Source organism: Pleurodeles waltl, chromosome 9, assembly GCF_031143425.1.
Source record: "Pleurodeles waltl isolate 20211129_DDA chromosome 9, aPleWal1.hap1.20221129, whole genome shotgun sequence".
Taxonomy (NCBI): domain Eukaryota; kingdom Metazoa; phylum Chordata; class Amphibia; order Caudata; family Salamandridae; genus Pleurodeles; species Pleurodeles waltl.
In genome coordinates, this window is record NC_090448.1 from 1098455215 (window position 1) to 1098478418 (window position 23204).

Here is a 23204-nt window from a genome sequence, read left to right on the forward strand (position 1 = left end):
ACAATCCCCTTCTTTCAACTAACAGTGGCATCTCAGCTTATTTGTCAGAATGGTTGTGCACTCACAGATCCAGTGCCATGGAAAAGGTAGGTCTTCAGAGAACTCTTTATTGCTGTCTCCCAGGCCTCTCCCATGTGCCTGACAAATGCAAGGTTAGTGTGAAGGGATATTGCCTCCCCTCAGAAGTAGCTCTAATGAAGACTCGCCATGCAGAGAACCATTCAAGAGTCTTTCCTCTGAACTGACCTCCTCTGAGTGCTACTTGGATGCATGTTGTAGTTGTTAAACAAAATGATAGAGGCCTAAGTCAGGCAAGCCAAGACCTACATCCCCAGTTTAGTTCAATGTGTTTAGTGCAAGTCTGCTTCTTATCCCTCCCCAAATGTGGTATATCCCAAGTCTGTGACACTCACTGAATGTACAAAATTTAAAGGGACACACAGAATTCTGCAGCACATATAAATGATGAGGTAGAAACACCATCATATACAGACTGACAACATTTATTGAACGTATTAGGGGATGGGTGACCAGCCCACAAAAAGGAACATATCATGGCCTACCTGGGTTGTGAGTCGACTGAGGCAGAATTCTGCAGCACATATAAATGATGAGGTAGAAACACCATCATATACAGACTGACAACATTTATTGAACGTATTCGGGGATGGGTGACCAGCCCACAAAAAGGAACATATCATGGCCTGCCTGGGTTGTGAGTCGGCTGACCAAAATAATCAGTAATCTGAACAATGGAGTTGACCTCTTGATTATGGGGATGTTACACAATGGCAACCACATGGTTTTTATTCAAGAGATGGATAATGAGACTTAAAAATTTGAAGCTAATGAGAGAGGTCAAAGCCAACATTTGCAGTCCAGATAGTCCTTAAAAACAATGGCAAGACTACTTCTTGGCTTTAGTTGTCTATCGCCCTGTAGGTTAGCATATGACTCCAGGACCAACAAATTATAAACTGAATTTTATTGTTTTTTAAAGCAATCAACAACCCACAACATTTCCACAGGCCCAAATATAGAATGACACCACTGACTGTACACCAGCACACCCCATAAGAGCATTTACATCAAAATAGGCTACAATACTCAGTCGACTTCCCGCATACCTTTGCATGTTTTTTAGGGCATCAGCTAGACATAGCCATTGCCTGCTCCCAGACAACTGTCAGAGGAGGAGAGGCCAGCTTCCATCATTGAATGATGTCTCTCTTTGCCAATGCCATCCCAATCCCCACTAAATTGCTATCCCAATGGCATCGCACACACCCCCTCCAGGACCCCCAACCGAAGCGGGAGCTGGGGGAGCTATCGATAGGTCTGCCAAGCACCTTGGACAGGATGTCAAGTATCCTACCCCAGTACCTCACAATCACTGGACATTCCCATACCATATGGTACAAGTGGGCAGGTGTACCCAAACAGCGCCAGCGACTCTACCACGCCTATGCACCAAAGTTGCTCTAGCGTATTATTGGTCATATGTAGGTAGTTGAGCAGGATGAGCCAGAGTTGTGAAGAGACAAATTGCAGCCCTCAAATCTGAATTAACCAGGGGCCCAACCCACTGTTCCGATCTGGCCTTGAGGGGTGTAACTAAGTCTGAGGAATGAACTATGAGGAATTTATAAATCAGTGAAAACTATTTCTCCTCGATGGGTCCATAAGGATCTGGTACTCCTGGGAGCTGTCATCCGGAACACCCCCCAAGGAACCCCGGTGTTGCTCCAGGACAAGGCGCAACTGCAGGTATCTAAAAAACTGAGACCTGTGCAAGCCAAACTCTTCCTGCAACATGACAGGACTTAAGGTGTGGCCCATGCCAGTCCCCCCTCCCCACTTTGGAGATCCCAATCCTATCCCAACCTCTAAACCCCAATAGAGAGGAGGCCTGATGCAACCGCCAGTCTACCCAGAGGGAGGTTGCAGGCGTAATCCACCGATCCCAACCCATCCACTGCAGGGCCATACGCCAGGTCCCAAGACCCACCCTTGAGAGCACAGGGAGATAGGAAAGAATAGGGGTACCATACAACAATCCTCCAATCTTGTCCAGGACCATATCGGACACTTCCTGTCAAAAAGCGGATCCCCCACTCATTGACCACCAAAAGCTGAGTTGCCCAGTAGTAAACGCACACATCCGCCATCTCCATTCCCCTGTTACAGTTTGATTGAGTGCATTTCCCATACGCTATTCGGGAAGGTTGGTTAAGCCACAAGAAGGCCTCGATTTTGGCCAGCAGCTGGTGCTACCAAAGCTGCGTCAAGAGAAGGGGATACTTTTGTAATACGTATAGCTAGCGGTGGAAGGCGATCATCTTGACCAGTGCGGTGCAGCCCAGGATATTAAGAGGCAACGTAGCCCGCCGGGTAAGGTCTGTCATTAAGCAGGACAGTAAGGGATGGATAGTTAGGCTCTACAGTAGACCTGGTTTCAGTGTTACTTACATTCTCAAGTATCAGAAACTCTGTCTACGCACTGTACGCTGCCCCAGCCATTCCACGTCAATCGGCAGCCCCTTTAGTGGAACAAAGACTTATTTAAGCCAGTTAATGGTACACCCAGAGGCGTCCGCACAGTGACCAAGGATCTGACAGGTAGTCAAGACATTGTGAGGAGCTATGATCAGCTTTGGACACATCTAATAGTAATAGGATTGTTGAGATTAGCACATTTGTTAGAGACCTGCTTTGTGCGGTGAGGGTAGTGGATAACCGGAATGGGGACCTGTGGATTTTGCACGTACTTAGTGGCAAAGGAAGAGCCCATGCAACAGTCATAGAATCAGTTGGATATTTTAAGGTTGGGAACTGCAGATAGTCTCAAAGTAAATGCTTCACACATTCAATATTTCCTTATCAGAAAACACAGATAAAAAAGTGTGGTGCTTTTTTTTTTTTTTGCTAATATAAGGTCTAGGCACAGAGTACCACGAAGCCTCAATTAAAAAAAGTCAGCGTTTTAATTAGTGAAAGAGTGTAACCAAGACCAGCAAGAATCATGACGAGAAATTCTTCTGCAACAGCATGGTTGGTGGCACGAAGCAGCAGAGAGTCCAGTATAGGGAGTTGGCTCTTTTACTGGTGGAGATTCTGAGATACGAGGGAGGTCTGGTTGTGTTAGGATCTGTGGAATAAGGCCATGGAAACTGTACACATCACTAACATAGACCATAAGCAGCATAGGCAGGATGCACAAGTACTCCAGTGCATCTTGAGCTGGATCAGAAAAGAGCTTAATGTGTCGCAGGCTCACGCAACAGGGTATCCTGGAGTATCCTGAGAACTGTGTGGCAACCATAGCAGGCTCAGGCAGAACACCACCAAATGGTCTGCTAGTTGTTAGGATCCAGCCAACACCTTCCAGAGACCAGTCCTGTGTGGCTTAGCTCCACAGACCAGGAGCTGTTGGCTTGCAAGCAGCGGCGTTAGTCTCGGGAGCCCTTCCCAGGTCCCTAAAATATTCACCACCAAGGCTGTAAAACCCCCTATGCTCTCCAAGACATGCTACTCCCACAGACTCGGCTCACTCCAGGAGCAGAATGGCTAAGAGACTTTTGGGAATTTGGTAAGGTCTGTCCTCAAAATATTCCCTTACTGAATTACGTATGGGACTATGATTAGGAAAGTCTTTAAAACTGCTTTTGGGAGGCAACTATTGCTATTGCATAAAACTCTCGGGTTCATAGTTGGCACCTTAGTAATAACCTAGACATGAGCAACTTAAGCCTGAAGCCTAGAGATTTGGCTGAGTGACCAATGTAGTTGTGAGGCTTATTCTGAGAAGGTGTCTGGCCTGTGTGTGACCCATATATTCACTCAATTCCACAAATGGAGGGTCAGAAAAATCTGTTTTTTTGCATTATAAGCTTTAAATGCATTTATTTATTCAAACTCGAACAATTGGTTATCCTTCACTCATTGTGCCATATCCAGCTATGGCTTTGGTACGGTGATGAAGTAATTTTAACAAGGATATATCCATAAGGACTAAGGTCCCTACACACTGTGCAGCTGAGCCATCTCAGCCATTGCATGCCTTTGACCCTGAAAGTTCTTGTGTCTTTTTCATATGACAACAGTTTGTGGGGCTCCTGATTCCTACAGACCTTTCACACTGCTAAGTGATGATCTTAAGGTTACTGTTTTAATAGGCCCTAAAAGGGAGATACTTCCGCATTACCACTGGATGGCAACAGCATGTTATTGTTCTGTATTTGCGCTGTAGCATTTACAGAGCTGCACCCTGGCTTTCCTGTACAAATTACCTCAAGAACATTGGGCTGCCAGGGACCCTTTAATGTATATATTTATATCTGAATGTTTGTATTGTTTGCCATTATTACTGCCTGTAATTCTCACAAACATTTCAATCCACAGACCAAATGTATACAGTAAACGCGTCACAAACACTAAAACTGCACATATAGTTATTACCCAAAGCTATCTGTATCAATTATTTTGGTGGCATCTGCAAGATGGAGGATGGGTGCTGTTCACAGTGGACATCCCCATCCTCCACTTCTTCCATTGTTTCCTGTAAGGTCCAGAGTGGACAAAATCTACATTGTTTTAGCCAGAGCAGCCACACAAAAAGTGGTCCTGAGAATCTGCTTGTTGACAAAGGCCAATCTATTACATTCAGGTGAAAAGATTTTACCAGAGTCCTCTCTAGGAAAGGAACCATGGCTCAGTGTGGTTGGCTGGAACAGAAGTGTCCTCTAAAGGTGAAGAGGGACTGCTGCCACTTTGAGAACCCTATGGGATCTGAATTCAAGCATACAAGCAGACCTCTTTATTGATAATGTTGATCTTCAAATGACAACTTCAAGAAACTAGAGTGCTTTTCATTGAATGCTATATAAAGAATATATTCAGGTCATAAAGTTCCCTAAATCTCCTCTGCTGAGGTTTGAACTAATTTGACTGTTGACTGAATTCACACAGAAACTAGTTCAGGTTGTGAAAATCAAAGTGAGGAGAGAATCTGAGGGCAAAATGGGCACTCTTTAGGAGACTTCCAATCCCTCTATAAAGTTTTAACTGAACGCTTATCCTTAAGGCCACTATCGGCCAACAGCTACAATCATCTGGATGGCAAAGTATTTCTCCACTGAAGGATCATCCTAGGTCTATGCTTTTGGGGTGGAGAAACAGATGGAACCACTCACTTTAATCTTCTTCTGTCGAGGATTTGTGAAGGGAGTCAGTAGCTGGGTGGAACAGGTCTTGCATATACTAGTGCCTGGATAGGATAGTACAGATTAAAGGGTCTGCCATCTGGGTCCTAAAAACACCTTTTTGGAACTAGCTCCTTCCTGGAGGATTAGGTAGGGTGTTTTGTTCTCTTTTTGTCCAGGTGCTATAAGTTAATCTATGTTTATGCCAGTAGCTGAAAAAATGAAAAATTAAATGAAGAGACCAAAATAGAAAAGAAAACAATACCTAACTTATGGCTGATGCCCATGGTCTTTTTGGAACAGCAAAGTACTTCAAGTAAAAAAAAACAAAAAAAAAAAAAAAAACTGGTCTTTCGTGGTAAACCTGGGGCCAGATGTAGCAAAGGTTTTTTCCCATTCTGTGTCTATGGGAAAAAGTGTTCGTACATATGGCCCTTAGTCTTTTGTAGTACTCTGGAACTAGCTTAAATGCTCCTAGAAGATTATTTTGTTAGGTCTTCAAAAGTCTGCCTATGTAACATTGGAGAACATGTAGGAAGGTTCAAGGCACATCAGTACCTTCGGCCAAAGATTTTGAGCACCTATAAGTCCTGAGTGATATGTGGTAGTGTTGGTGAAATTATAACAATTTTACACCTTTTCAGTGATGAATGCCCACTGATCATTAGAATACTTTTCAAACAACACGGAATCCAGCTTGACTTCATAAAGGAGACCTTGTTTGTAGTAGACAAAAAAAATTTCAACACTTTGCAACTGTTGCAATGTTGCATTTTGTCTGTAGATATGAAGAGGATTTCATCTGTAGGGGTAAAATGCACATTTATCAAAGCTTCTCAGTTACGTTGTGAGCAGCCATATTAAAAGATGCATGCATTTGACCAGATAAAAGGCAAGCGTTTTGGTAGGAGTTTTTGACTTGTGTATCGCCTTTCGGTCTTATTCAAATTTGTCAGTGGGGGAGAGGCTGGACCTTCCCCAATGCCCAAGGCTGCAGCAACTACAGTGAAATGAGTGGGCAGGTTAGCCATGACTGCAAAGGTCTTGTTTTGTAGTCTCCATCAATGGACACTGACAGCTATGAGTGGTGGCCTTGTCCAGGAGGCAATCAAAGGTAGTACTGCAGCAGATGTGAAAATCTTGAGAAGATTCCTAAAGATACATGCATAAGAGGAAAACGTATGCAATGTCCCAAACCTTAGCATCTCACTATAAAATGTCTAGTGTGATGCAACAATACTATTCAGCATCAATAGAATCCTTATATAAATTCTGCTTTTTTTGTGATGGACAAACTGACTCCTCTACTCTTTGAATATTTCAAAGGATCTTGAAAGGCAGAACAATCAGAAGTGGCATTGATATACTGCCTAATATTAAGAAGCCAAATCATCAAGGAGTTTAAAAGAAAATAATTGACTAAAGACTACTTCCAGAATGTCCTTTGAATCAGTAGCCTAGTAATCGGGCTATCCATCTTCTTGTTCAGATGCAAACAATGGAAAAATAGCCATCTTTATAGTAAACACAGTTCATGGTGGAGGCAACAAATGAGCTGAAGTGGTGTTATTCATAGTAGTCTGGTAAAAATTAAATATGACAAGTTTATGTGTTCTTCAAAAAGTGAGTCCTGAGTGAAAATGGACCGAGCCAGTGATGGGCCCAAGTCTAATAGACAACCAAAATCACCAGGAGCTGGCAGTAATGAAAACAGTACCCAATACACATTGTGTCTAATGGCACAAACAGAATGCAGACTAATGGCTATAGGTATACAGATATTAACATTTGTATGGTTCTTTTTAGCAGAAGAGCGTTTTGAGAATGATCTGATACTGAATGCAGCAGTGATATAGTCAAAGCCTTCTTCTCTACCTCTCTGAAAAGGACCGTTAGCGCATGAAATGTAAAAAAAAAAAAATAAAGGGCATTTTCAAAACTGTTAGTATCAAAGCCCCACTACCATAACCAAAAGACATTGCCTATGACCCATTAGCCTCTTTGGTTATTTGGCTTTAGGAGCCTGCTGCACTACAGGATGTTGTACACCCCTACGCTATATGCAGAACTTAATTTGTGCTTGTTGTTTCTGGTGGTGAGCACCGGCACTTATTTTTGAGGGCCAGGGCTTATTCTTCTGCCTCAGGCATTTACTGTGAGCAAAAGACACATAAGGGAAAGACGAAAAAGTGTCACAATGGGAGAAGGCAGAAAGCTGCAAGAGTGAGCTGAAGGGACGGGGAGTGGCTTTATATGGATTTAAGAGGCCCGAGATGGCTTCAGGAGTATGCTGTCTCAGTATTCTGTGCTCGCACATTTAATTGCGGCAGCCGCATGTTTAAGAGGATGGCTTTGGGCACCGGCACATTTTTATCAACAAATTAAACACTGGCTATATGGTAAACCAGATCAGACTTGAAAAGATCTTCAAATACCACAATACTCTATATCGTGCATCTCTAAGCTATCCTTCAGTAGGTATTCGCACACTGAATGCCCAAAGGCCCGCTCCACCATCCTGAATGGGCACTAGAGGGCCTTCATATGAGGGGAAAGTACCTCTCACTGGTACCAAAAAGCATTCCAGACTATGTGACTTTCAACACCTCTTGCCCTACTAGAGTCTTGAATATCTTAGGTTGATAAAGCTTTGGGTTCTGTCTCTTTTTGTATTGTACTTATGTATAAATTGCAGTTACTGTTACAGTAGGAAAAGTGTGTTTTCTTCAGTTGTGCTTATTTTATTGCATAAGCTCTGATACATTTTGATGTTTGCATTTTAGAAAACTTGTAAGTAAATAAACTAAAGGACTTCTTTGGTACTGGCTCTGACACGCACATGAAGTGGAATCCTTGGATGAAATGCAGCATAGAAATAAGACTAAGGACCAGATTTAGAGTTTGGTGTATGGGTTACAAAATTACAATTTTCATAAGATATAATAGAATTGTAATACGGCAGACGGGATATCCGTCACATTTATGACGGAGTGACACCATCTGCCAAACTCTAAATCAGGCGCAAAGTCTCTGGAAGCCAATTACTCAGGTATGAAACACAGGCCTTATGTTGGTTTGTCGCCAAGAAGTACTAGCTGCATTCATTCGGATGTCTGTTGTATACGACAGACATTGAAACAAATCAGAAATACATGCCACTTCACAACTCAAAAACAGGCAACAATGTGGAGGTTGCTGATGGAAAGGCATGGAATGGAGCTCACACCAAGCGAGGTACACTGATGAATGCAGGGCACCACAGTTCTCTAGAGTGACCAATTTGTGAATTCGCTGTATTAAGATGTGATGCTACAACTGATTTCCCCCACCCCAACAGATGAACAACTTACTTACCTTTGGTAATGCTCTTTCTGCAAGATACTCTATCTATCCACAAATTCTTCTCCTAAGAATACATTAATGGAGCTAGACTGGATCTAGAGAGTTTACTCCAGCAATGGTCATGTGCACTGCTAGATGGTGCCATGCGACTCTGGGCTGGCTCTGTTCTGTCCTGGAAGTTAACAAGCAGAGCTGTATATAGGGCCACCCCAGCACGCTGACATCTGTTTCTTATTTTTTCCCTTTCCACGCCATCAGAAGTAGAGCATGGACAATTTTTGGTACTGTGTGCAGAATCCTAACTTGGGTCCTTTTTACTACTAGAAAGGGACACTCCACAGAACGGAGAGGTGGAAGGGTAATGAGGAATCTATGGTTAGACAGAGGCTCCTCACCCTAGAAAAGATTTCAAAGTAGTACCTCCCCTGGTGAAGGAACTGTGGAGTGGACTCAAACCAAAATGTTTTATTAGGACTGAGTGGGCTAAATGCCCTTTCCGTCAGACCTGTGCTTTATAAACGTATCCATGGACACTCACATCACAGCCAGGCAGGTGTCAAGAAGAGGCATGCCACATACCAATGCAGATGCTTGCCATATGCCACAGTCACCTTGGACTCTCCTTCTCGGGGATTAGTGGGAAATGACCTAGGGTTCCCCCTACTGGTGGAAACCTGGATCACAAGTCTCTCTGTAGCAGGATTTTTTGTAAGAAAATTAAGGTCACTGTGAGCCAGTCTATGAAGCCTGGCCACCTCTCTATTCACTGGCAGGCAGGAAAAAGGCTTTGACGAAGTGCCCATTACGGTATTAATGAGTACACTGTTAAAATGCAGCAAGGGCTTCATAAGTGGTTGGCCAAAATTTCCATAAACGTTTGTTTTGGTCAAAACTGAAAGCAACAGCAAATTCTGGACTTTAGCTGCCCTTTGGACCGTTATTGCAAATGATGCACTGTCTTCCGTTGGTGGTTCAAGTGATGAGTCAAACCTCAGTTTCAAAAGAAGTATCAAGCCCACTGGCCTCTTGTAAATCATCTAAAAGTTGTAATCTGTGTAATGATGAGGAAGAAAACCATCGTAGACTCCACCATCATGATCATCCTGGGGTGTACACTGTTCAGAGTCAGAACCAAAAAGATAATGGAGCTTCTGCTGGGGTGCCCACCCAGGTGAAAGCACTGGTCCAGCTGTAGGATGACCAGCTGTGCTTTAATCCTGTATAGAGACATCAGTCAAGATCAGGGTGAAGTTGGCTCAGTGTCAGACACTGAAACCCTTCTCTGGTAATGGTGATGTTGGTACTGGTGCTGACATGGAATAGTTCAGGTCTCGGAGTTAGAGCGGAAGGAAGCCTGTCCTGGAGTCGGTACTGGGCCAAAGTGGGTAACAAGTGGTCAGACTGCACAGAGGTGGATCTGCAGGCAGCAACCTGAATGTAGACCCCTGTGGTTGCCAGGGACCCGAAGGTCCGTTTGAGTAGACCACAAATCTGGAGCATGGCCTCCTTGAAGGTTTCAATCTGCTGCAGCGTTACCGATAGTTCGGGAAATTCGGTTGCACCTGGAACAGATGGAGAATCAGCTCCGTGACCGGAGGTCTAGACATCTTGCTTTCTACAGTCATGAAATGGTTTGAAACCTGTCATTTTAGGAAGGGACACAGTTCCTTAGCACACTGGATTTAGTTTGGTAGTTGTCTGAAGACTGAAGAAATTGGGAGCGGAGCTCTGGATTCCCGTTGTAAGATGAAGAAAAAGACTGACATCAGCTCAGATGGATGGAGCTTATATGCAGATCTGCTTCATCTCTTTCGGGACAGTATGGAGGCAGCACAGAGCCACATGGTGCCACCTGGAGGCTCTCAGAAGCATTGCTTGGGAAAAGTTTTGCAATCCAGTCGGGTAATACTTTAAGTTTGAAGTAGCCATCATAAAAGACAGGTTTATAGCCAAGTGGTACATAGAAGGCAACACAAAAAAGGTTCTATGTGTGATAGATAAAGCGAATAAACAAATTAAGCTGTTCATGCTTGTGTCACTGGATGCGGAGAAAGCATTGACAGAGTTAGCTGGAGTTTTCTCAATAAGATTTTGTGGTTTTTGGCCGATGATTCAGGACCATGGCCACTGGTAGCCCCTTTGTGTGAATATGCATCAATGGTAGAGATGTTTCATGTTCGACAAAACTTCTGAAATGACTTGAAAAATTGCATTTTCTCGCCATTTCTTCTTCTTTTTTTAAACATTTTTTTTACAGTACAGACTCATTTATGCAGAAAATATTTGCCAACATAATTTTTTTGCTCTAATCATCTCCTGCTGCTGTCTCACAAGACTATCTCACCTGAAGTGTGAGCATGCGTGAAAGATACAGGCAAAACCACCTTTCTCAATAAAATAGTAATTGTGCAATTTTGTCATGGAATTAGATGAAATTTTATGCGGAAAAACAAAAACAGCTAGCAAGATCACACCTAGGAGGCACTTCACCAAGACACCTTCACACCACAGACAACAGGCAAGACAAATGTTAGAGGGAGAGTGGAAACCTAGGAACACTTATGGATATAATTTAGGGATATGCCAAACGAAGGGGCTACTGAAATTGAGTTCAAAAGAGACTGAGGAAATAATAAGAATCTAGATTCCAGAAGATCTGAGAAAACCTCTTCCAGAGATAACCTGGGGATCATGACAGCTGCTACACCAGTCAATGTTAACCCCTCACCTTTATGAGAGGTATCACATGCTAGGGAACCTATTAGGGATAGAATAAATAAAAAAATCATTAAAAAAAACACATACCTCAGAGGCTCAGAACATTCTGACTCTACGCTATGGACACCGCTAGGACATCGGTAGAATAGTGCCATGAGCAAGAACGACAACACCCCTACAAATTCTATCTAATAAACATCCATTAGATCACACTTATATGGACTGTGACATCGGCTTGATGTGTAATTACATAAATTGTATTTTACAATAGCAAATGCACCGCTATTCGGCCGGCAGCAGGAGTTTGGAGAAATCTCCATTCTTTTGAGTCCAATGTTTGGATAGAATTTTTGAAAATGCTAAAAAGACTATTTGAACAATAAACAGATAGTTCTGTATAGAGCAGCCGTTTCTTGTCCCAACCGGATGGAAAGGAGGGTATCATCCTATCAACTGCACTCCTGCCGGGCATGGTCTTCAGAACATTCCAAAAAAGGCCACCCTGTAGTCTCGGTGCTCCCAGTCCTGAGTCCCCTTAACACAAGAAAGTCAGCTGGTTCAAACAGTACACTGCAGTTTATGTTGCAGTAAAACATGGAATTCACACACAATACAACAGTTTTGCGCCTTTTTAAATATATGATTGTAAATAAAAAATGGGGAATTGCAGAAAAGAGTCTTGGATAAGGATTATATATGGTTGGAAACAAACATTCTCACCAAAATTGAGACGCCACTGGCATCAAAAGCCACAGAATGGAAATAACCCACAAAAAGTAGGCAGGTAGGAGTGTCCAATGACTAGAATAATATAAACACCCTGGGAAACTGGAATAAAAATGCAAAGCTTGCAATTTCTTTGGATGGTATATTAATAGAAACTATGTAAGCAGGACAAATTCAAGTGAACACTGGGAGAAAGAGGTGAACATTCTCAGACATTGCCATATTGATATGAACTTAATTTTAAACCTTTGTAATTTCTGCTCAGACAAGCAATTTCCTGACCTTGACAAACTCTGTGAAAGAGATTGCATTGTCTCCATCCTGGTCAGCCTCTTGGATGGTGCGGTCAGCGATGCTGCCCAACTGTTCATCGGAAATGTTCACACCAACCATCATGCGCAGCACCTGGAAGGAGAAGAAACCCGCCTCGGTATGGGTAAAAGTGCACTCCACCAGCTGGGCTACTTCATGCAGACATTAGTGGAAATGAAGAATGCAACAAGGAAGAAAGGCAATAACAACCTAGAATGTTGAACGTTTTGGTAGAATTTTTTTTTTTAAATTGCATTGTCAATAATGAGGAAACAATTATGACAAATGACAAAATGATGAAAATGCCTGTAACACCCCCTAACAATTACCAGCCCTTAAACATGTTAAGAAACAAAACGTGTTTACAATGGGGGCATCACTTTCTTTATTTTCCCCTCATTATGGTTGTCTTCATTTTCATTTTTTCCTGTTCTTGATATGCCAATCTAGGTAATCTAGAACTGACAAAGGGTATCCGAAAATGCAAGTAATGTTAGAGAAATTACTTTATTTCCCACTCCATACGGCGTTGCAATTTGTACAAACATCCGAATCAGACTTTTTTTTTTTTTTTTTTAAACATCCTGGTTTCTGTCCACCTAGAAAGCCACCATCTGTGGCCTCTAACGACTAAATACTTTGCTAGCCTAGTTGACAAAGACCTTTGCCCAAATTCCAAACCTTAGAAGCATTTCCTTCAGCAAATAATTTAGAACCCAGTGAGCAAGCAGGCTTCCCAGTGGAAATGGCATTGTGCACTATAGATTCACATTGTGGTATGACGAGAAGGTCCATTTGTCGGACGCTTTATATGGCACTTTAGAAGACTTCAAAACCACGTCTGACGCCATGAACGAGACCATCACCTGGAAGAAACATATGTTGGGTGTAGGAAGCTGGCCAAATTTGGAAGAGAGAGCACAATCACTGGGGTCCTGGTTAGCAGGATCCCAGCGAAGAGAGTCTAAACACACTGATAAACAGGCAAAAAGTGGGGGTAACCATGCCAAAAGAGTGACTTTCTTACACTCCCCCTTGAAACGAAGGACAATAGGAATAACCTTGCCCGGTTGAGTCTTCATTGTCTAACTGGAAATATCTGGAGAGTCCACCTGCATTGCAGTGGTTACTCCCAGGTCTATATTCCACTGTATAGTCCATTCCCTGTAGGGAGATGGACCACCTCAACAATTCAGGGTTTTCTCCTTTCATCTGTTTAAGCCATAGGAGGGCTTGTGGTCTGTCTGAACAAGGAAGTGAGTGCCAAACAGTAATGGCCTCAGCTTCTTCCAGGTCCAGACCACAGCAAGGGCCTCCCTTTCAATGGCTGACTAACGCATCTCTCAGGGGGTCAACCTTCTACTTATAAAACCAACAGGTTGATCCTGCCCCTCTTCATTTAGTGTTGACAGAACGGTCCCTATCTCTACCTCAGAAGCATCAGTTTGGACAATTCATTGTTTGGACTAATCAGGGCTTCTCAGAATGCGAGCAGAGCCTCTTTCATGTCATCAAAGGCCTTCTGGCAGCTAGCTGTCCACAAGGCTTTCTTTGGCATCCTTTTGGATGCGAGGTCAATTAAGGGGGGCTACAATGGGCCATACCCTTGAATGAACCTCCTGTAGTACCCAGCCAGGCCTAAGAAGGCTCTGACTTGGGTTTGAGTGGTAAGGGCAACCCAATCCAAGATTGCCTGGATTTTGCCCTGGAGTGGCTGAATTTGGCCTCCACCTACCAGGTGGCCCAAATAAACAACTTTGCCCTGCCCGGCATTTTAATGCCTTGATGGGGAGGCCTGACTTTTTCAGGGCCTCAAGTACATTTCCAAGGTGGACCAGGTAATCCTCCCAGGTGGAACAGAAGACTGCTATGTCATCTAGATAATGCTGCACTAAAGCTTTCCAGGCCTTGGAGAACTTTGTTCACCAACCTTTGAAATGTTGCAGGGGCATTCTTCAAACCAAAGAGCATCAATTTGAAGTGATAATGCCCATTAGGTGTTGAATGCTATTTTAGGGTTGGCATCCTCTGATAATTTGATCTGCCAGTTTCCAGCAGTCAAATCAAGTGTGCTAAGAACTTGGCAGCAGCCAGAGTATCTATCAGCTCATCTGCCCTAGGGATTGGATGAGCATCAGTCCTGGTGACAGTATTGAGGCCTCTGTAGTCAAAACAGAATCTCATCTCTTTTTTGCCATTTTGGGAGTGAGGCTTAGGTACCAAGACCACAGGACTAGCCAAAGGGCTGTCTGAAGGCTCAATGATTCCTAAGTCAAGCATCTTCTACACTTCAGCGTTGATGCATTCCATGACATGATCAGGCTGCCTATATATGAAAACAAGTTACTAACCTGTAACTACAGTTCTCCAGTATTAATATCTTTCATAAATTTACATGCTTGATTCATCCCCGTCGAAGTGGGAGTCCCACGGTACATGGAAATGCAGTAAGCACAAAAAAATATTTCCATAGGCTATAATGCTAGTCAGATCACTCATATAGCATATCCTTTTCCTTTTGTAAAAATAACCAAACTTGACTCATGACCAATCAGGATCCAGCACCCTCTAGAATACTCTCCAGAGAGGCTCATTCCCTCAGATTTTCTAGCACAAGAGTGAGGACTATGTCATGAAAAGGAACTGCGAGCCTCAAAGGGGAGGAGGGTGGGTTGCATGTAAATTTATGAAAGATACCAATACTGAATAACTGTAGTTACAGGTAAGTAACTTGTTTTATTATCCAGTATTGGATCTTTCATTAATTCACATGCTTGAATCCGAATAGCCAGCAGTATTCCTAACAAATGTTATGCCCGCAGTGGATGGTGGGTGCGAGCATTGTCACCCTTGTAAGTCCAGTACTATATAACATATCCATACACTTTCCTCTACACATATGAGGTAAAATCATATTAAACAAACTATTGCATAGTAATTAAAGACTACTGAATATAGAAATAGTTATACACATTAAAGGAAAGATCTCAGCTCAATGAAAAAGATGACGTTGGACCACCTGTCCAACAAGGGAATCAGTTCTTTGTGATGATTCCAAACAGTAGTGCTGCACAAAAAAATGCGCAGTCTTCCACGTTGCAGCCTGACATATCTTATCCAAGGCGATCCCTTGAAACAAAGCAGCCGATGTGGAGACTGCTCTTGTAGAGAGTGCGCTCTCAGGTGGTTAGTTAGTGGTTTTCCCGCTTTTGTGTGGCAAAATTGAATGGTGGATGCAATCCACCGAGCTATCGTAGCCTTAGTGACTCCTGTCCCTTGACGGCCTTGGGCATATGAGACTAGCAACTGGTCTGTCTTCCGGAGCGGTTTAGGACGCTGAAGATAGAACTTCAAGCATCTTTTTATGTCCAGTGTGTGGAGAGTCATTTCCGCCATCGTTGACTGATTTGGGAAAAAAGTTCTTAATATTACTGGTTTGTTCAAATGAAAAGATGAAGGCACCTTAGGAATGTATCTTGGGTTTGTTCTGAGAAGAACAAAGTCGTCTGAAAACATAAGGTAGGGTTCCTTAGTGGTAAAGGCCTGTATATCGCGGACTCTTCTCGTGGACGTTCGAGCAAGTAGAGTTGCCACCTTCCATGTGATGTATTTCAGCTCCGCTCTGTGAATAGGTTCGAACGGGGTTTTCATTAATTGAGAAAGAACTACATTTAAATGCCATTGGGGCGGGGGTGGCCGCACCGGAGGAAAAGTACGAAACAGGCCCTTCATGAACTGTTTGATAAGTCTGGATGAGCCAAGGGAGGGCATATCCGCTGAGCGTCTATAAGATGATATAGCAGCCAAATGGATCTTAACAGATGCATGACTAAGCCTTGGAAAGAATAAGAAGGTATGAGAGAATTTGTTCTGGCATGACTTTTAATGGATGTAAATTGTTCTGAAGGCACCAGATACAAAACAGCTTCCATTTGAGTCTGTAAGACCTTTTTGTACTGTCAGCTCGTGCCCTGGACAAAATTAGTTTGCATTCCTCATCAATGTTCATGCCCTGGAATTCATGGAACTCAGGAGCCATGCATGCAATTGTAGAGATGCTGGATCTGGATGAAATATCTGACCTTGATTCTTCGTAAGAAGGTCGTGCTTGCAGGGAAGACGTAGGGGGTTGGCCACTGACAGGAGAAGGAGCTTTGTGTACCAATACTGTCTGGGCCACTTGGGTGCTATGAGTATGATCTTGCAACCCTCTGACTTCATCTTCTTCAGAAGCCTGGGAATTAATGAGATGGGGGAAAGGCGTATGCAAAGATCCTGGACCATCGCATCAAAAGAGCATTCCCCCACGACCCCGGGAGTGGGTATCGACTGGCATAAAATTGCCATTTGGCATTCTGATTGGTGGCAAATAGATCCAGGGTTGGCCGCCCCCAGCATAGAAAGATGCTGTCCAGTTCCTTCCGATCGAGTTCCCATTCATGGCAGTTGTCCTCCGTCCTGCTGAGAGAGTCTGCTAGGGCGTTGTTGACTCCTGGAAGGTGTCCCACTCTCAGGCAAATCTTGTGCAGTGTGAGCCAGTCCCAGAAGGAGTGTGCTTCTCTTGAGAGGGAAAGAGATTTTGTTCCTCCCTGCTTGTTGATTTAGAATATGCTTGTTGTGTTGTCTGTACGGACCAATACAGAAGATCCTGAAATCTGTGGAAGGAACGCTTTGAGCGTAAGAAATATTGCCTTTAGCTCTCACAGATTTATGTGTATTCTTCTCTGCGCATTTGACCATTTCCCTTGAATGCACATGTCCTGCAAGTGACCTCACCAGCCCTTCAATGAAGCGTCCATTGTGATAATGAAGTCTGTCACTGGAGTTAGAAAGGTCAACCCCTGAGAAAGCTGGTTGGTCTGAGACCACCATTGCAGAGTCCCCACCATCCTTGGTGTAATATTTATTAAATCCTCTAGATTGGGTCCATTGTAGCTGTAATTCCTCTTGCAATGGTCTCATTTTCAAACTTGCCAGGTGGACTAGGGTGATTGATGAGGAGATCATGCCTAGAAGCGACTTGAACACTCGTACTGAAACAGACTTTCTTTTTGAGATCCTTTTTGAGCCGTGTTGGTTAGTTTCTGCTGCCATGCCTTTGAGAGATAAGCCTTGTTTTTGATGGTGTCGAGTTCCGCACCCAAAAAGACTATCCTGCGTGTAGGACGAGTGCACGATTTTTGGAAGTTTACTGTTAGACCTGGGTTGTGAAATAGTTCTAGGCAGGCGTTGGTAGCCTTGGACGCCAGCTGAGATGAAGGGGCTTTTATCAGCCAGTCGTCCAGGTATGGGAAGACTTGAAAACCCCTGCTGTGGAGAAAGTCTGCTATCGGGGCGAGACATTTTGTGAAGATTCTTGGCGCTGACTTCAAACCGAATGGGAGGACTTTTAATTGATAATGGGCACCGGCCACAGTGAAGCGGAGATATTTGCGATGCTTTGCATGTATCGGTATGTGGAAGTAAGTATCCTGGAGATCCATCGTTGTCATGTAATCTCCAGGGTTCAGAAGGTGCAGGATATCCAACAGTGTGATCATACGAAAGGATTGCTTCCTTAGAAACTTGTTCAATCTTCTGAGACTAGGATTGGTCTCCATTCCCCGACATCGTCCTTATTAGAAAGATCCCATTTGTCTGATGTTATGCTTTTCCAAGTTGCTTTTAACCATCCTTGGCGACGCAATACAGCTGCTCCTGCCAGCTGACGAAAACCCGTTGAGGCTATATCCAGGGTGCAGCCATTTATCTCCTCTGATGGACGTTCTCCTTCCTGCTGGATTTTTCATGCCTCAGACTGTTTGTTCTGAGGAATGAATGAGGAATGAGATATATGAAGGCGTTCATGTCAGACCACATCTGGCGATCATAGTGACCCAAAATCGCTAGAGAGTTGACTGCACGGACAGTTATAGCTGACATGGACAAAAATCTCTTGCCCACGTTGTCCAGGAGTCTGCCTTCCTTATCAGGAGGAGTAGATATAGGTGTTGATGGATTCTTAGAACGCCTTTGGGCCGCTTGGGAGATGACCGAATCTGGCCTTGGATGCCCTGTTAAACACGCTGGTGAGTCCGGTGTCGCCTTGTACTTTTTATCAAGTTTCTGTGGAACTGGTGGAACAGTCGCTGGATTCTCTATGATTTTGATGCCTTCTCTCCAAATAAAATCTATGATTGGAATTGCTCTCACAGACTTTCTTGCCTGTTCTTTGAAGACTTGGAAGCATCCCGACTGTGAGACCGAGGTTGGCAAATGAAACAGTGTGGCCACTCTATCCATCAAGTTGTGAAAACCTCCTATACCTTCCAGTGGAGAATCTGATGGACGAGGAGGTGGTGGCGAAGGAGTAGGAACTAAATAATCGTCCCATTCATCACTAAGCTGTTGTGGTGTTGAAATCTCTCCTTCTCTTTCATCCCCCTGAAGAAGAGACATCATCTCTGGGGGAGCGGCTATTGTAGACTGCGGTGTAAGCCTGGGAGTTGCTAGAGGTGGAGGCATACTCCTTGGTGTAGCAGGAGAGGTCGGAAGAGGCGGCTGCTCCTCAGCTGCGGTTGGGAACCTCCTCTTATGATCCTGTAACATGGACTGCAAGTCTTAAAATCAAAGAGGCAGGCATCTGCACAGCGTCTCTTGGCTGATGTGAAGGTTCATAATAGCGTCTTTGATGAGTATAATAAGATTGGTACTGTTGTTCGTACTCATTCTCATCTTCCTTCTCCTGATACTTGACATGCAACTGGGATGGGCTTTGTGCATCACCAAACGGGTCCTCATGCGACTCCTCCCAGTCAAGCAGATGACTAGGAAGTAAGGTTGTTACCTTACTTGGTGAAGTATCTTGCGGATAGATTGTAGACCTAGACATCGCTGTAATTTTTACTGTAGCGTGAAGGTCAGGAGAACCAGAGGAAATTAGATGGTCCGGTCAATAGAATTGGTGTCATGGACGATTTCTCCGTCAACAACAGTCTCGTCGACGGTAGTGTCGCCGACGGTGGCCTCGTCGACGGCGGTGTCGCCGACGGTACTTTCGTAGACGGTGGCCTCGATGGTACTCTCGTAGACGGTGGTGTCGTTGACAGTGGTGCAGTCGACGGTACTCTCGTCGACGATGTCATCAACAACGATGTTCTCATCGACGATGGTGTTGACGTTGCCTTCAGCGACTAAGTCTTTTCTGGATGAGCCTTCGTCGATGGTGGTCTAACTGAAGGAATAGGAGCCTTTACCACAGACATCGACATAGTCGACGACGGTCTCGTCGACGAGGCGGTGGAGACGGTAGATGTGGAAACCGTCATCGTTGTCACTGTCATTGGCGGTTGTGTCATCGTCGACTTAAATTTAAGATATTCCTTTCTAAAAGTGGAATGCTCTGATGAAGGAGAACAGTGACAGGACTCCTTTTTGCGACGAGGAGAGGATGGCTCTGGAGACTCCCTTCACACGACGTGCAGTAGAAAATCTGAGGGAATGAGCCTCTCTGGAGAGTATTCTAGAGGGTGCTGGATCCTGATTGGTCATGAGTCAAGTTTGGTCCTTTTTACAAAAGGACAAGGATAGGCTATATGAGTGATTTGACTAGCATAGCCTATGGAAAAACATTTTTGTGCTTACTGCTTTTTCATGTACCGTGGGACTCCCATTTCGACGACGGGGATGATTCAAGTATGTGAATTTATGAAAGATCCAATACCGGATAATTTGCTTTTTACAGGCAGACTCACTCCTGGGTCAATGGTGTATTCACACCATGTGGTCAGGAGTGAGAGAAAACAGTTCAGAGAACTGACCCAGGAGATTTCTACAGTCATCCTTTTGCTGGTCAGAGAGGCAAAAACTACTCCCTCTACTGAGCCAGCTACTGAGTTGTGGTAGGAGAGGTCAGGGAAAAGGTCACTCTCTCTTCTCTTGACCTTCATCAGTGGCCATGAGCAGTGTCATGTCAGCCCTGTCATAGTACGACTTTAAGCAATTCACATGAAGCACCCTTTGGGAGCTTCTGGGAGTGCGTAGGTCCACCAAGTAGGTGACCTCATCTTTCTTGTCCACAATAGTGTAAGGATCGCTCCACTTATCTTGGAGTGCCCCGGTAGCCACAGGCTACAGGACCCACACATTGACCTGGCTGGTAAACAGTCAGTACAGCCTTTAGGCATGCCAATGCTTTTGCAGTTTTTGGCTGGCCTCAAGGTTTTTAGATGCCCTCTTTATGTACTCAGCCATCTTGGATCTGAGGCCTAGTACATGATCTACTATGCCCTGTTTGGAGGGGGTTGAGAAGTTGCTCCCAACCCTCCCTACCAAGGGCAAGTGGACCCCTAACAGGATGTCCAAACAAAAGCTCAAAGGGGCTTCAGCATTCTCCCTTAGGAAAACCTACCCTGGAAAAGATTCCAAGAGGGACTTGGCCACAGCAAGAGCTGTAATGATCCTAAGGGGAACTGCTTCTGGGTACGTGGTGGCATAGTCCACCACCACCAGTATAAACCTGTTTCCAGTGGCTGTTGGAGGATCCAGGGGCCCAACAATGTCCACCCCACCCTCTCAAAGGGTACCCCAACCACTGCAAATGGAATTAGGGGGTGCTTTGTAGTGCTACTGGCTTGACAGGTTACACATGACCGACAAAAATCCTTTGTATCCTCAGACATGTGGGGCCAGTGAAAATGAGGGCCAAGTCTGTCCCAAGTCTTGCTTTGCTCCAAATGGCCTGCACGGGGAATGTCAAGTGCCAAGGTGAACAAAAGCTCCCTAAACCTTTGAGAAATGACAACTCTCCTGGTGGCACCAGGTTTGGGGTCCTCTGCCTCACAATAAACAAGGCTGTTGTCCCAGTAGACCCTATGGGTCCCACTGGCATCCCCTGCTTCCTGAGATGCAGCCTCAGACTTTCTAGAGTAGGACAGGACTTCTGCTCTACTTAAGTTCTTCCCTGGTAGCCCCACCCTGCACCTAAGAGCTCAGCTTTATCAGCCTTAAACTCCTCTGGTGCAGGTTCCACCCAAGGGACAGGTCCCTTTCCCTCAGGAGTGGGATCTGCATTGGAAGTATGAGCAGGGGGCTACTTTTTACCCTGCCTACCTCTCTTCTTGGGAGCTTCCTGGGCCATTTGTGCAGGCTCAAGTGCGCCATGTTCTCCCCGATTCTTGGCTTGTGCTATGGTTAAAGCAAAGATGTGCCCAGGGATACCTAGCATTGCTGCATGGGCTTCCAACCCCACTTCAGCCCAAGCTGAAGTCTCCAAATCATTACCTAACAGACACTCTACAGGTAGATCAGTGGATACCTCAACCACCCCCCCACAGCTAAAGCCAACAACACCCAAGGAGTGGCACAGAGTGTTGATGTGTGTGCCAGTCACTTGGTGAGACCAAGTAGGTTTTGTTCAGGTGACACCAGTTTTTCCGTCACCATTGTGACACTGGCCCCGGTGTCCCTGTAGGCCTCAGTCTCAGCACTATTTATAAGGGGATGCTACCTGTACCCATATTAAGGGGACAAGCAGCTAGGGTGGCAAGGTCAATGCCACCATCAGAGACCAATACCACCTCAGTGGTCTCTCTCTGACTAACCCAGAGCCCACTACAGTCCCCAGGGTGAGCCCAGCTACACTCTTGGACTGACTACTACTACTACTACATTGTTATTGCTAATGTTAAAGGCACTAGAGGTAAAAGTGGTAGTAGCAGGCATGGTGTTCTTTTTAGGACAAATGCCATCACCTGCCCTATGGCATTTCTGTCTACATATGTAGCACCAAGGTTTCTTGTGGGAAGAGGAAGAGGAAGAGGACTTAGACCCACCCTAGAAGAGTTTTGTGGGCCTGATGAAGACTCTTTCTTTTGTTTAGATTTGCTCCCACCGTTGTCCTCATTCTTGGAAGAATCCTTCTTTTTGGAGTCATCCCTGTGGAAGTTTTCCTACATGCCCTGGTGTGAACCCATTTGTCTGCCTTCTTACCCAATTCTTGGGAAGAGGTCAGATCTCAGACTGCATCAGTTCCTGGTGGGCTATCAGATGTGCAGTTTTTAAGAAGGTGCTCTCTCACAAGAAGATTATATAAGTCCTGAAAATCATGCACATTGCTGCCATGTAGCCAGCCTTCCAGGTACTTGACAGAGCAGTCTACAAAATATACCCAATCTTGGTAGGGATCCTTTCTAGTCTCCCAGAGTTTGATTCTGTTCTCCTCTGTTATTTAGCCAAATCCATCAAGGAGTGCATTCTTAAGTGCCTCATGGTTATCTGCATCCTCTTCTTTGCCAGTGAGGAGTCTGTCCCTGCCTTATCAGAAAAGGAAAGCCACAAGATGGCTGGCAACTGTCTTTGAGGGACCCTCTGATCTTTGCTTGCCCTCTCCAAGGAAATGAACCACTTGTGGGTATCATCACCAACCTTGTAAGGTAGGACAATTTTGCTTAGGTTCCGTGAGTCATAGGTGTCCTCCCTGACCAATGTGTCCCTAAAGTTGTTGCTGTCATCATGGGGTGTTAGCCCCAAACTCTGTCTCTCCCTCTCCACTTCCAGGGCATCCGTCTCTAGGGTTAACTGCTGCAGCCTCAGTTTGGCCTGGTCTAACTTAAGCCTGTGAAATTCCCTAACTCTGACCTGCAAGAAGAGGCAAGGGCTCACCATCTCTCAAGGTGGACAGCAGGTAGAGAGGACCAAGGAGACCACTCAGACTCACCACCTGTGTTGGAGAATCTTCCTGGACCCTGATGGCAGAAGATTCCAGCAGCCAGTTGTCGTTGACCTAGGTGCCTGCGGATGCAGGGGAGTGACTCCTTCACTCCAAGGGAGATTCCTTCTTGCATCTTTGGTGCAGCTGCAGTCTTGCCGACACCAGAGGATGCACAGCTGTGGAAATGTTGCAATTGCTGGAAGGAGCCGGAGAAA

The 23204-nt window shown here is 44.7% G+C and overlaps 1 protein-coding gene across 1 annotated transcript in view; it reads right to left on the reverse strand.

The window, feature by feature from the left end:
- Window positions 1–23204, reverse strand: part of CHP1 (calcineurin like EF-hand protein 1) — a 123136-nt gene that overhangs the window by 4424 nt on the left and 95508 nt on the right. The window contains exon 6 of the mRNA XM_069208798.1: window positions 12270–12392. Within this exon, the coding sequence (XP_069064899.1) occupies window positions 12270–12392 (123 nt within the window). The remainder of the gene's footprint in view (window positions 1–12269; window positions 12393–23204) is intronic.